The sequence below is a fragment of the Peromyscus leucopus genome, chromosome 15 (genome assembly GCF_004664715.2).
Source record: "Peromyscus leucopus breed LL Stock chromosome 15, UCI_PerLeu_2.1, whole genome shotgun sequence".
Taxonomy (NCBI): domain Eukaryota; kingdom Metazoa; phylum Chordata; class Mammalia; order Rodentia; family Cricetidae; genus Peromyscus; species Peromyscus leucopus.
Genome location: NC_051076.1, coordinates 83,690,925 through 83,706,490, shown reverse-complemented (window position 1 = coordinate 83,706,490; position 15,566 = coordinate 83,690,925). Strand labels below are relative to the sequence as shown.

The following is a 15,566-nucleotide window of genomic DNA, read 5'->3' as shown; positions in this document are numbered from 1 at the left end:
AATGACTCTTTCATGAAGAAAAAGTAGCTAATGTTAGCTTTTTAGTTGTTTGGTACCTGAGATGTGCCATAAAGGCAATTCAACAACCTAAAATAAGGGTAGCTTTATTGGAATAATTGAAGAGTTGTCGAGAACATAGCAAGGCTGAAATTTTAAAGTAACGTCATTGCTATTAGAAAAGTACCTATGTGCAATTCTGATGAGTCAGCAATTGACAACAGTTAAAAGTCGATCTGTAGTATGTCCTGTGGAAAGGGGAAACATCTGGTAAGATATTAAGCCAGTCTTTTCTCACAAATTTGCATAACTGAAAAGCTAATCTGGTTACGAAATCTGAAGTTGATTTACTTGAAATACCACTGAAATGACAAGGCAGTGGCAGCAGGAAGAGACATATATATTCCAGGTCTCAAGATCAGCCATACACAGGCTCATATTCTTCCTCCCCACTTCTTCCTACAGAAACACAAGTAAGTGCTTCCAGCCAATACTGCTAAACTATGAATTGTGTTTGAGGGTAACAATGGTGTTTTTCATTTCATGTGTAAGTGATATTTTGCCTGATTGTATTTTTCTTGATCTGCCAAAAAAAAAAGTTAAAAGCCTCCTTCACTTAATTTGTTGTTTATCTAAATAATTTATTTCCAAGTAAACATATGTATTCTCCCAAGCATTTAAGGATTGTGTCTGGCAACTACAGCATCTTAAAGGAAAAGTTGAGAGGTGACCTTAGACAGCTAACTGGATATTAGCTACAGAAATCTTTATCTTGGAATTCATTATAAACCTTTTGACCCAAACCTAGTACAGCTGTTGAGGAAAGAAAGATAAAAGGATTCCCTATTAGTTGTATGCAAAAGTCTTAAAGATGCTGTTTTCATTACTTCTAATTAGGAAAGTAGTATATGTACATTGTGGAAAACTTGAAAAATAATAAATTTATTTGCCAGCATCTTATAATACAGATATGTCATTTCCTTTAAGAATTGTTCATTGCAGAGTGACAGTCCATTTAGTGAAGTCATTCTAAACTTTGTGCTGACTTTATTTTGCTCTAGGACTTTAAGGTCACCATGCATCTGTTTGCTGAAGCAACTACGAATTTCACACTTGAGCTGTACCGGCAGCTCAGAGAAACAGAGGACAACATCTTCTACTCCCCGGTCAGTATCATGACAGCATTAGCAATGCTCCAGCTCGGAGCCAAAGGAAACACTAGACAACAAATCGAGAAGGTAAGTGTAAACTTCATTTTGTCAACCAGCTTGAACTTGTCTCTCCATCCTCTGTCAGTGCACAGACAGATGATGATAAAGACAGAGCCCTGAGATGAACAGATGTTGAGTAGGCACTTCCATGACCATAAGCACAGAACTGTGGGAGGGACACACCTTTCCCAAACATGGTCCAGATGCTTCCTGGACATCCTTTGGGTGCTGGGCCAGGATGACTGCTGCTTGGGCCCAACAACTAGAAGTGAACATAAACTGTGGAGACTACCAATGGAAGCAATAGATTGGCTCAGCTCTGAGGGGTGTGTTCCCTGGGCAGTGAGTGGATGAGCATCTATTCACATGACCAGTGAATCAACTTTTGGTGTTTCTTACAAACTCTTGTACTTAGGTTTGGAGGAATTTTTTCTAATTTTTAATTTTCTTATTTGTTTTTCGGGGTTTTGTTCTGATTTTGTTTCATTGGATTTAGACAGAACTCTAAGCGAAGTTTTCTTGTCATATTTGCTTCTCTTTCAGGTTCTTCAATTCAGTGGAGCCACAAAGAAGACAACAGAAAAATCTGCAGACTGTCATGTGAGTCCAGGGCACCTCATGCCTAGAAGGCCTTCAGATTTCTAACATATAATTTAAAGTGAACATTTCACAGGTTTTTTTGTTTGTTTGTTTGTTTTTGTTTTTGTTTTGTTTTGTTTTGTTTTTCGAGACAGGGTTTCTCTATGTTGCTTTGTGCCTTTCCTGGAACTCACTCTGTAGACCAGGCTAGCCTCAAACTCACAAAGATCCACCTGCCTCTGCCTCCCGAGTGCTGGGATTAAAGGTGTGCACCACTACCGCCCGGCTCATTTCACACTTTAAAAAATCCATCTGTAAAGGAATTTCCAAACAAAAGAGATGAGGACAAAGAGTATCACTGTGACTGAATTCTAGTAAAGTGGGATTTAAAAGGAATATTACTCAATATATACAGCACTTACAGAAATGTCTGGCCTGTCACAAATAAGAAAGTATAATGAATGGTAGCTATTGTTATTGTAAGATAACAGTAATTGCCATTATCACAATAATGTTACTTAAAAAATTTTATTTTAATTTAACCATCACATTAAGAGAAATAAGCACATATTCAAGTACATTTTGGGAAATGATTGTTATCATATCTATATGGGTTTAGAACCTTAACCATGTAACCTTTTAGCTAAAAAAGAGAGGTGTCCTGATTCAAAGTTACTTAGATTCAAATTTTGGCTCTGTAGCTAGCATCTCTTTAAATGGTAATTAAATTTCCTGAACCTTTTTTGTTTTAATCTGGATTGTACTCAGACTTAGATTCTGACATATAGTCCAGTCCTTAAATGACTAGTGGGCACATACTACATTATAAGCAGAGGATGTCAACCTTGAGACAACTTAAGCCAAGACAGCCTAAAAGCACTGCATATTTAGTTCAAAAGGCAGCATGTTGTAATGTGTTAAAGAAAGAAGAAACTTCTGGAAGAAATTGAATGTAAAGTGGGAATATTTAAGTTAAAATACAACACTATCAGAGAATATTCAAAAAGTTGTCTTTGGGATTTCAGGTGTTTGGGTATTTATTTTGAGTTTAGTATTTATATTAGCAGAGTGGCTCAATGAATACCCTTTTTGACATTGAAGGATGAAAAGTCTGAAAATCTCCATCACCAATTTCAAAAGCTTATGACTCAACTAAACAAATGCAATGATGCTTATGATCTGAAGGCAGCCAACAGTATCTATGGAGCAAAGGATTTCCCATTTCTCCAGGTAAGTTGCACCTGACTTTGCTTACCATTAATCTGCACCCTAGGTCCTACATGTCTGAACGGCCATATGTAAGAGTGAGGCCAGGCAGACTTGGAGAGGTAACATTTGCCAGGGAGAACCAGCTCCATAGTCACAGATCTAACCCACTGGATTGTCCAAGACCCTAGTGATGTATATGTATCAAGCATGGGCTCGGGAACTGTCCCATGACAGAGAATGTAACGTCAGCAGAGTTTGTTGTGAGATGTTAGTAATGAGCCAGCACTGACTCAATCGTAGAGATTATGGCAGGAGATTTATGGCAAATGGAATGTTTCTGGAATGGGCAAGTTTGGGGAGATCCTGGGGAGAATTGGGAAGTGTCAGGGCATACAGCATTTCCTGCACTGAAGATGTAATCAAATGAGAAATGCAGTAGTTGAACTTAGTGGTAGGTTAGCTCAGGAGTAAATCAACTCTCTTGACTACTGGGAACTTTGCAAGTCCTAGCCTTTTGTCCACCGGCCTTTTACCATATGGTATTGACCTTCAGTGACATCCCTGCACCAGCCTTCACACAATGTGTTCTCACAGTGCCTGAGTAAAAAAAATCTGCATGTTCATAGAACAGCAGATGTGGCCAGGGTCTGCTATCAGATTCTAGTATCATCACAGATAGTGAAATTTGAATAATATCTAAATTGTTCTTAATTCGTTTTGGTTCCTTCATGTATCAAAGGAATTTTTGGAAGACATTAAGAAATTTTACCATGCCAATGTGGAATCACTTGACTTTGCACATGCTGCAGACGAAAGCCAAAAGAAGATTAATTCTTGGGTGGAAAGCCAAACAAATGGTATTGTATAGGAGGGTCACTGGACGAAGTACCAGAGATGGTGGGATGGTCTCCATAAATATGAAGTGAGCCAGGAAGAAGTATGGAGAAGTTAGCAGAAAGTCAATCAGTGGAAACAGAATCATTTACATTTAGCTTACTTAGTGGTATTTTTGAGAACCTGAAGTCTCCACCCAGACATGTTTTGATATCATATCCATTTTTTTAAGTCACAGCCAATTCTGGAAAGCTAAGAGAAAATGACAGAGAAAGTCCCTTTCTCTTTTGCCAGTCAAGAAAACAAGGCACTTCTTCTCATCTTAGCTCATGTCTCTACCTTGACCTCCTGAAAGGATTTATCACCATTCTCACCACCTAGTGCAGAGATCTCAACAAAGCTTCCACTCTGCAGACATATCTCACTCTCTTGAAGGGTCAAGCCTGCAGCAGTCTAACATAAAAGTGAACAGGGGGACACACCCGGAGTAGTGTTTGACATTACCGGGAATGTGCTTCAGATGATAGAATTCTCATTTGTATAAAAGAACAATCAGGCCTTGGGTAGAATAACACTTTGGGTAGTGAACCTTAAAATGAAGGGGGAAAAGTAAGTTACAGAGAGAGGAAGGAGCAGAGGTAAGCTGACAGGGGAGATCCAAACAGCTTGTCAGTATTCACTGTGAGGTGGCCATAATCACCCAGACAGAAAGCCTAAATGTCTTTCCTCTGACAAGAATTGATGTGTCCATCCCAAGACACACAAGGTACTGTGAGGAAGGCTATGTCTTATGAACAAGTCAATGAGTCCTTCAAGTAATGACTTGGGTTAACAAGTGATAAGTGAGCAATGGTGAACTCTTGTAAAGCATCGTCCAGACAAGTTCCTTCTACTTTGATGATAGACATTTTGTTCTTTCCCTGGCAGGAAAAATCAAAGACTTATTTCCTGATGGGAGCCTGGGCAGGGGCACTATACTAGTTCTGGTGAATGCAGTGTATTTCAAAGGACAATGGGATCACAAATTTGATGAAAAGCATACTGGAGAAGAAAACTTTTGGCTGAACAAGGTTGGTATTTTATTCACATAATGTCATATAGTGATGTGTGGATATTTCAATTTAAATACAAGTGATGCTGCAGAAAGTACAAAATAAAACATGTCATGTGTTTTAGTCTTGTAACTTTGTTAAGTAGGAACAATTAAAGAAACTTTTGTTTTGACTTCACATAATTTCAGGATTATCTCTTCAAAGGATGTTGATGTGTTTAGTATCTCAACAATATTATCTATGCTGTCTTATGTCTCCCTTGGCATGTGTTTGACACATTGATTTGTTACAGAATACTAGTAAACCTGTCCAGATGATGAAACAGAGAAGCATGTTTAACTTTAACTTGCTGGAGCATGTGCAGGCCAAGATTGTGGAAATACCATACAAAAGCAAAGAGTTAAGCATGTTTATTCTACTACCAGATGAAATCGAGGGTCTGAAGAAGGTAAAGCTTCTGTCTCCTACTCTTCTTTCTGTCACCTAATTTCTTCCTAAGCTATCAAATTTAAACAAGACACTAATGAAAATAATTAAACATGACAACAATGAAAAATTTTAAAGGAAATATGGTGTTTCGTCCTGTATTACAAGTGTTCCTCTACACACAGCCTGAAACACACTTGGAGGCTTGCCTAATTAGTAATCAAGTACAGTTACACACATTTAATATCCACTTCATGCCAATAAGAAGGAACAAGTCAAATTTGTTGAAAGAAATAAATCACAATGTAGAAAATGTTTATAAATATTTTGAATAAAAATGTAAAATCTAGAGCATTGTATAATAACTATAGATGTCAAGAAAATATAAAGAAACATTTATTTAAAGTTACATAGGCGGCTAGTAGCAAAAAAATAATATATATAGTCAATTCTGTACAAAATAATGATTCTACTTTTTAATATTGGCGATAATGATATCTAATTTTAAATTATCTAAATAAATGATATCTATACTGAATCATCAGTATTTGTTATATTTATACAATACAGTGTTTCTAATGTTTATTGCTAAAGGTTTCCCTTTCATTCATTGTTCATGTGAGTTACAGGCTTTCAGTTAATCATGACAATTTCTTTTCCTCTATTTTTATAGCTTGAAGATAAGCTCACTGCTGATAAGTTAATAGAGTGGACAAGCCCACAGAATATGGACATGATAGAGTTGTACTTATCCTTACCACGATTCAGAGTGGAGCAGAAGTATGACCTCCCAGATCCATTGGAGCACATGGGGATGGTGGATGCCTTCAACACACAGAAAGCCGACTTCTCGGGCATGAGCAGCAGGGAAGGCCTCGTGGTGTCTAAAGTTTTACACAAGTCCTTTGTGGAGGTGACTGAAGAGGGGACAGAAGCTGCAGCTGCCACAGGGGTAGAAGTTGCTCTAACATCAGCATTAATAAGTGAAGATTTCTCTTGTGATCACCCTTTCCTATTCTTCATCAAGCACAACAAGACCAACAGCATCCTCTTCTTCGGCAGGATGTCTTCCCCTTAGGTGCTGTCAACTCTGCTGTGCTTCCGGGGAAGTTAGCAGAGGAGCTGGAGTCCATGGAGGCCTGGAAACAACAGTTTGGCTTCGTTTCTCGTTGCCATCTCAGAATCATCACTAAGAGTGCAGTGCTTAAAGCAGAACATCTCTATTTTTTGCTTCTTATATATCCATATAAACCTGATTTCTCCATATAAACATTCTCTGGGAAAAACGTTCAATGAAAAGATGAGAGGGTATTGTAATACAGTTTCTTTTACTCTAACAGAGTTTGTGACCTGTTTTAAATGAGCTAAAGCAAATCATACATTCTCTTTAAACTGATGAATATAAACACCTACACATCTTTGACTTTAGGAGATATCTGGGGCTCTTCATATGCTTCTAATTTTTGTGATTTTATAAAATACATTAGCAATAAAATAATGATTTTTTTCAACTTATTTACTGTATTTTCAACTTTCAAGAGACCAGTCATACATAAGGAATATAAGTTGGAAATGTGCTAATTGTATGGAAGGAAATATTCAAAACAAATCAGCTAATTCTAAGCTGGGGTGGTATGCAGATACATTTTTATACATGCTTATTTTATTCTTTTTAATGACAAGAAAACTTTACAGATTTATTGTTTATTGTAGTGCCGGGGATTCAACTCAAGGCCCCGTGCATATTAGACAAGTTCTCTACCACTAAGCCAATCCTCTAGCCCAAAGAATATTTAAAATACTACAAAGTAAAAGAATAACTTTATCAAAGATAAACAGACTAGAAACAATATCATTTACTATATCAGCAGCCCAGGAAAGCCCTAGAGATCTGTATTGTCTAATGTAATAATCATTAGCTAGCTAGAGTCACATATAAATTAGATGAAGTTACATTAAGCAAAATTAGTACATTTTCTTACCTCACTAGTTGCTAGCATGTAGTACCTTACACCATGCAATTTTGAACACTTCTACTATGCTAATTCCATCACTACAGAACATTCTACAGCTCAGCTTAAGAACCTAGAAAATTATGTGACAAAATTTAACATATGTACCTTACCAGGAAGGGCTCTTAATAAATGAAAATAGAAGGGGTTGACTCTTCAGCAATTAAAATAGAGGTACCCAAATTTCAAATTCAAACTTAAATTAAATAGGAATCACTAGAAACATTGAACCCAAAAGGCTATAAGAGAAAAATCAATAGTTTCAACTTTTAACAATATCAGATGAGGTTGTTAAAAGAGTCAGTGAGTCTATAGAATGTGACATGGTTTGTGTCTTTACAAAGAAGAAATAATAACAAGTACACATGTGGGTACATGGAATCTATCTCTGGAGGAATATTTAAACTACATCACCCCAGCAGAGTAGACAGAAATGGTGAAACCAGGATGTCTACCTGATGTTCAGGGCTGTGTGGAAATGAGAATGTTCTCACAGTGCTTTGACAAAAAGACGCCTGTCATCTCTTTTGATCTACTTTGAATGCAAGTTGTCAGAGCAGGAAAAACCTGCTGGCCTTCTCTAATCCTTCCCTCATCTTTTCACCACCCATCCTGTGTTCTGAACTTTAAAGAGAAGTCCCACTTTCCACAGCTCATATTCTCTGACTTGCAGAAAAGAATTAGGCTTGTCTAAATCTGCACAGTCACAAAGGGTCTGACCTGCCCACCCCCGGGTGGTCCCAGGTCAGGTAAACTTTGACTTTCAAAATCAATGGAAATCCAACTTCATGTTCAGTGCTCTGAAAATTGCACCTGTAGTAAGAGCCTGCAGAGTCAGGGACAAACTTGCTTAGAAGAGAATAAGATCTTACCTACTGCTTACTCTAAGGAAGAGTCACAGCTATCTGAACAACTTGATAAGCATCAAAAAGTTTTGTTTTATTTTGCTTTTTGTTTTGTTTTGATTTTGGAAATACAAGTTATTTGTGGCTATTGCAATCAAGCATATTTTAATATTTAATATTAGGGATTTTTGTTTTAGTAATCTTTGGAGTAGCAAATATGGCTCAAAATTAGACTATATTTGTAAAATTGGTTCTATTTGTTCATAAATCGCACAGTACCCTCATGGTGAGTGTTTGCGGTATGAACTCCTGAGTAGGAAAGAGCAGCTTCACCTGGGAAACATTCAACTCTGTTCTTGTCATGGCACATAGGAGCCATCTTCCCTGATTTTGTTTTAAAACAGAGAATGAACTATTGACTTCAAGACCACATCAAAAACCATGACTTCCTGAAATGCAAAGTTATGTAAAATTGATGTAATCTTGTGGGCATTATTTCATAAAATAACATTTTTGGAAGAAGGGTTAATTACAGCGAGTTGTCTAGCTTAGAATTTACGAATAAGCTCACTCAGACTCTTTAAGATTTCGTCTGGAATATACAGTGACTATATGAACTGGACTATCATATTTCTATAAAGGAGTTTTTGGTATCATGTGAGAAAAATGCAAATGAACCAATATCTCCTCAAACAGCTGCCTGATGTGGAGTTGAAAAAGACAGTTCACAGAACAAGGCAATGGCTTTCAGTAATGTGAAAATCCTATTCCAGGAAGTATTTCCCATTCATCCCCGAGTCTATGCTCTCTCCCACCTTAACCTCTAAGTGAACCAACTACAATCTCTTTGAGATCAGCAACATTATTGACATATTCCTTATGATTCTCTCCTAAATACCCTTAGAGTTCAGGTCATTCCCACGCTTCTGAGAGAGAAGTGAATTGAATTCTTCCCAAAACTTAGTCACACAATACAAAAATAAAATTAAAAAACACAGAAGCTGAAATATTTCCAAACGATGAAGAATAATCAAAATGTTAAATATGTGGGCAAATAAAAGATATTTTGGTCAATTTTTTAAAGGTAACTATCTGAAGCAAAAATAAAGTACTTACTATGGAATATGTGATAAATGTAGAAATGAAACCCATGCAGAGAGAACACCAGGCTGAAGGGCACTACTGTAAGCTAAGGTGTCTTACAGTAAAGGTCTTTTCTAATGACAGCGAGTGGTAAGCTGAGTATGCATGCTGTAAGCCCTGAACAACCATAGTTATGGCAACGGTGAGCATAAAAGTGAACACTGACAGTAATGAAAAATGCCCAAGAATGAAGAGGAAATGCAAACAGCCAAGAAATGGTCACAGCAAATGTCCACCGTGGTGTGTGTTGTCAGACTGCACTACCTATGAACAAGAACCCAGTGCAGCTGCTCTGACTCCATTTTTTATTTCTCTCTCATTTATAACATCCACACCTTAGTTTCCCCTCCCTTCATTCCTCCCAGATCGCCCCAATCCCCACCCCCCACCCCACCCCCCACCCCACCCCACCCCACCCCCGCAACATACTTGATCTCTTCCCCAATTCACTCATCCTCCATTTCCCTTCAGAAAGGAGCAGGACTCCCAGGAATATCAATGGAACGTGGCATCACAAATTACAGTAAGACTAAGCACAAATTCTCATATCAAGGCTGGTTAAGGCAACCAAGTAGGAGGGAAAGGGTTCCAAGAGCAGACAAAAGAGTCAGAGACACCCTTCATTCCCACTGTTAAGGAGTCTCATAAAAACACCCAGCTACACAACCATAACACGTATGCAGAGGACCTAGATCAGACCATACAGGATCCATACTTGTCATTTCAGTCTCTGTGAGCACCCATGAGCCCTGCTTAATTGATTCTGTGGGCTGTGTTCTCATAGTGTCCTCAACCCCTCTTGCTCCTACACTCCTTCCTCTCCCTCTTTTATGGGGTTCCCCTGGCACCATTTCTGATTTCAAGCTGTACTACAGAGCTATACTAATAAAAACCAAATGGTATTGGCATAAAAATAGACAGGTTTTATTGGCATAAAAATAGATTAATGAAATTGAATCTAAGACCTAGATGTAAATCCATATGCCTATGGACACCTGATTTTTGATAAAGAAGCCAGAAATATACAATGAAAAAAGCATCTTCAACAAATGATGCTGGCCTAACTGGATGTCTGCATGCAGAAGAATACAAATAGATCCATATTCATCACCCTACACAAAAATCAAGTCCAAGTGGATCAAAGACCCCAACATAAATCCAGATACACTAAACCTGATAGAAGAGAGAGTGAGGAATAGCTTTGAACACATTGACACAGGAGACAACTTTCTGAAGAGAACACCAATAGCAAGGCAGTAGGATAAACAATAAATGGAACCTCATGGAACTAAAAAGCTTCTATAAGGCAAAGGACACCATCAATAGGACAAAATGGCAGCCTACAGAATGAGAAAAGATTTTCACCAACTCCACATCCAATACACAAAGTATATGAAGGGCATAAGAAACTAGATAAACAAACCAAAAAATCCAGTTAACAATTGTACAGGTCTAAACAGAGAAGGGGAACACTCTTCCAATGCTAGTGGGAGTGCAAACTTGTACAGCCACTATGGAAGCCAATACAGCGCTTTCTCAGAAAATTGGGAATTGATCTACCTCAAGACCCTGCTATACCACTCTTGGGCATATACACAAAGAATACTAAATCATACCACAAGGAAACTTGCTCAACTATGTTCATAGCAGCTTTATTCATAATAGCCAGAAACTAGAAATAACCTATATGTCCCTCAACTGAAACATGGATAAAGAAAATGTGGTACATTTACAATTTACTCAGCTGTCAAAAAAAAATGACATCATGAAATTTGCAGACAAATAGATAGAACTAGAAACAACAATCACCCTAAGTGAGGTAACCCAGACTCAGAAAGATAAACATTGTATGTATTCACTTATAAGTGGACATTAGCTGTTAAGTAAAGGCTTATCATGCTACGATCCACAGACCCAAAGAGGCTATAAGTAACAAGGAAGCCTTGAGGAAGGATGCATGGATTTCCCAGGGAAGTGGAAATAAAATGGATTTTGTGTGTAGACTGGGAATAGGTGGGGATGGGAACAGGAGGGATAAGGCATGGGGGTGGGAGAGGTAGGAGTGGAGGGAGAGAGTACCGAGAGACGACTGGAATTGGGAGGATATACGGGTAATATGAAAACCTAGTGCAGTGGTAAGTCCCTAGAATCTACCAGAGTGACCCTAGCGAAGACTCTCAGGGACACAGAGCCTGAACCAACCATCCTCTGTTACCAGGCAAGGCTTCCAGCAGTGGGACTGGGACACCAACCCAGCCACAAAACCCTTGACCTACGATCTGTCCTGTCCGTGAGATGTGCTGGAATAATGGTGGTGCAGTATTTGTGGGAGCGGCCAACTAATGACTGGTCCGACCTGAGGCCCATGCCACAAGAGGGAACCCACACCTGGTACTGCCTGGATAACCAGGAACCAGGGGCTGTATAGCCCAAAGACCTAGGATAGAACCAAACACGACCGGAGGAAAAACTTCAATGAAAAAATCGCTAATGATACTCTGCCATACTCATAGATTGGTGCTTAGCCCAGTTGTTACCGGAGAAGCATCATTCAGCAACTGATGGGAGTAGATGCAGAGATCCACAGGCAATTCCACTTTTTGATGCACCACTACTAAAGGCTCCAAACTCAACCTTCTTTTTTTCCTCCTGGCTTCCATAACGTTGGTAAGAAAGCACTGGAGCTCCCTCTATCGGCAGCCAAGGGAAATTCAAAGCGAGCAAGCCTTGATCACAGCAGAAACTACCTTTGTTCCAACCTTTAGCCTTAGTAGAAGTCAAAATCAGTTGACCCTATTGAGCTTCTCAAACATTCTTGTGCCTGTCTGTTCTCCCCATAAGTCCTCAGTGTATAAAAACTCTCCACACTCTCATGGCGCATGAGCGGCATCTGCAGTCACATCCCACCAGCTTTGTTGCTAGGATCTTCCCAAATTCCAAGAGACGTCACTGAATCCAAGCATATGACTCTTTAAATTGTCATTGTACATGTGATGGAAAGTGTGAATCACAAATAAAACATTAAATGATACATACTACGCCAACACTCATAAACAAAGACCTGAATGGTCCCTGATAGAAAACAAATAACTTTAGAACAACCCCTGTCATGATGAGAAATGAGGTAGAACTGGAATAACAGAGACCAATAAAAGCATTAGACATGCCAAAGATAACCCCACATTTTACACGTCACACCGTGTCAAGGCAACTGTACATCCAAGTAAGTTCCTTTCAAGTGCAGAGACTGAGGACACCGGAAGTCCACATTGAAGGGAGTCATTCTTAACCCTTCCTTCATAAAAATTCACAAAATGAACCCTAGGGCTGGATGCAAAAGTGAAACTATGGAACTTCTAGAAACAAAACACAGTCACAGTAAAGTTGAAATGAGCACAAAAATTCTTAGATCAGACCTGGAAAAGTAGACATTGTAAAACAAAAAATTAATAAGGTAGACTTCACAAAATTTAAAACTATTTTTCAAAAAACACCATTAAGAAAGTATATATATTATTATGTGTGTACACATTCAAATTTTTGTTATCATTCATCTGTTGATGAACAGCTAGATTGATTCCAATTTTTCACTATAGTGATGAAAGCAGCAAGAGCCACGCCCACCTCCAGGGTGGGCATGGTGTTCTCTTCAAAGCTAGTAAGGGAACTCCATTCATGTCAAATTTCCTGATGTCTAAACCATATCTAAAGAGCCTATGTCATTGAAGATTGTATCCCACTTTGACAGATTCTTTAAGAACAATTAATTCAGGGTGTTAATTACTTTTGCAAAACCCCCACTCAGTAATGCCTAGATACCACCTGGTGAGTAACTGGAAGAAGGGGTGCATGTACAACAAGAGCCAAAGTCTAGAGTCTATTCTAGAATTCTGCCTGCTGTGGGACTCTAGCAATGATACTTTCTTACATGTCACTAAATGTAGCATAATGAGTAAGGGACAGTAGTAGATGGGGGTGTTTGGTAACCTGGTGTACTGTGTCTTCAATTCTAAGATAATCTAAATAAAATATTGATGTTCTAAATTCTTTTTCAACACCTTGAGTGATTTTGTTTTCTTTCTGGAAGTCAAACTAATAGAATTACTAAACTCAATTATTATAGCCAATAACAGAGCAAAGGAGATGGTGGAGATTTCAAGCAAGAACATGAAAGAGAAAGGCAGCAATTGATATTCATTGAGCATTTATTAATTTGGAGGCATTATCTTAAGCCCTTTTGTGTGTTACCTTTATTGTTACTCAGACAAAATACCTGTTAAAATAAATTATAGAAAGGAGAGTTTGTCTTGCCTTACAGTTTGGGAGCACTGTCCACTGCAGCACGAAGGCACAGCAGCAGGAATGTCACATTGAGACGTCAGGGAGGGGTGGACTACAGACAGGAAGTAGGGTCTGCCTACCAAGCCTCCCAGTCCACCACAGGCGACTTACTTCCTCCAGAGAGGCCCCACTTCCTCAAGCTTCCACAACCTCCCGAAGCAGCACCACTAGTTGGGGTCAAGTGCTCAAACACAGGACCCTATGGAAGATGTTTCATACTTAAATCACAATACTTATGAGTAGATAGTGATATTTAATCTCAAAAACTATTCTATATGCTATTTTTTGAGTAATTTGCATTTTATGGATGTCAAAACTGAGACATACTAGATGATATGGCACATGATAAGAAATAGAATTAGAAATCATATGTGAGTAATGAGCTTCTGGAATCTTCCTTTGGAAGCATATCTTCATCATGTCTCATAGTCATAATCCTCCATTCCACAGCACCCCATTTCTTCAACCACTCTGCCCATTTCTCAGAAGGATATAACTTGTAAAGTATGTAGTATGGCCAGTCATTTACATTTGACCCAAATACTTTTCTAAGTTGGGTGTGACTCGTCACCACCCAAGCCAAGACACATTGTTTTAAATCAACTTGCAGAAAGAGTACTTCTCATTCGCCTTGGGTCTTATTTCACTCCATGAAGCTCAGAGTTCATTTTAATGAGTTTGTGTTCCTTCACAAGCATATTGTTATCCATAAAGTTGAGCCAACTGCCCTAACTCCTTTCTAAACAAAGCTATTTTTTGTGGTGTCAGCAAAAGGTGTCAGAAGTATGATTTGATAATATTTACCATGTACAAGTACTAGGAAATGAAGACTAAGACATGTTTATTAGCCTCAAGAGAATAATAGTTTGTCAGTGGATAAGTATACAGCTAACTAGCCTGTATTACATGAGGTAAAAATGTGCAAGCAAAGAACTACGCACCAATGAAGAAGGAACAATTCTAGCTGTATACATGAGGGACCAGGGAGGGGAACTTCTGGGAAATCTCACAGACAAAGTAACATCTAGGTAGTGTATTTCCTTCAGTGGTTGTCTCCAAATTCATCCTGTATTCTCACCACATCTGATGTTCATCATCTGAGCATAGTCCAAATCAAACAAAACTGCTTTGAAGAAGATGTGAAGTGTCCAATATCTAAATTGTCCCAAGTAAAAGCAAGCAAGAATTTTCATTTGAAAACACCACTTAACTTGCAAATGTTTGAAGTTTAATTCTAAAATGACTTGCTAATTTTATTCCCTATGCAGGTGTAGATGGTTTATGCCCAGTAAAAATATAAACTAAGACATTTATTCTCTATTGTTATCTCTGCCATCCATATCACTAATTTCAACAAGAGAAATTGCTTTCAATTAATTGCTCAAAGCAGGTGACCTTCAGTCACCTCCCAGAACATGTCCATGTGGTGAAGACTCATCTAGGGAGACTGTATGTTCCTGTAGTTCTTTTCATACCCAGTAACAGTGACTGTTAGGAAAAGCTTCTTCAATGGTGAGGGAAAACATACCTAGTTTTAGTCAACATTACTTTGTTCCACCTGGAGCCCCAAGGAAAGAAAACTTCTCTCCCATAATCTTCACATGAACCCAGTATCCATTCCCATTTCCAAAGTAGATTTCTGTGCAGAATGGCCACAATGATTAATTAGAGCAGTTGAGAGCCTTGCTATGATTAGCAGCCTTGCCAGCTGAGCACCAGCTGGTACCCACATCTGTGCAACAAGAAGCCCTCTGCTCTTGTCAGATAGTATGCTGCCCAACTATGTTACTTGGGTTTTCCCAATATCACTTTTTACAACTTACAGAGATGTTCATATCCATTGAAGACACTTGAAAACCCAAAGAAAGGAGCTCAAATATAAATGTGTGTGTAGAGTGAAGAGACCCCTCATGTGTA

General features: G+C 38.5%; 1 protein-coding gene across 1 annotated transcript; it reads left to right on the top strand.

The window, feature by feature from the left end:
- Window positions 1-365: 365 nt before the first annotated feature.
- On the top strand, window positions 366-6,819 carry LOC114702823 (serpin B4-like). Its single transcript, XM_028883404.2, has 8 exons — window positions 366-470; window positions 1,059-1,235; window positions 1,752-1,808; window positions 2,889-3,017; window positions 3,736-3,853; window positions 4,758-4,900; window positions 5,175-5,330; window positions 5,982-6,819. Exons 2-8 carry the CDS (start codon window positions 1,074-1,076, stop codon window positions 6,384-6,386), a joined length of 1,170 nt encoding a protein of 389 aa, XP_028739237.1. The 5' UTR covers window positions 366-470; window positions 1,059-1,073; the 3' UTR covers window positions 6,387-6,819.
- Window positions 6,820-15,566: the final 8,747 nt, after the last annotated feature.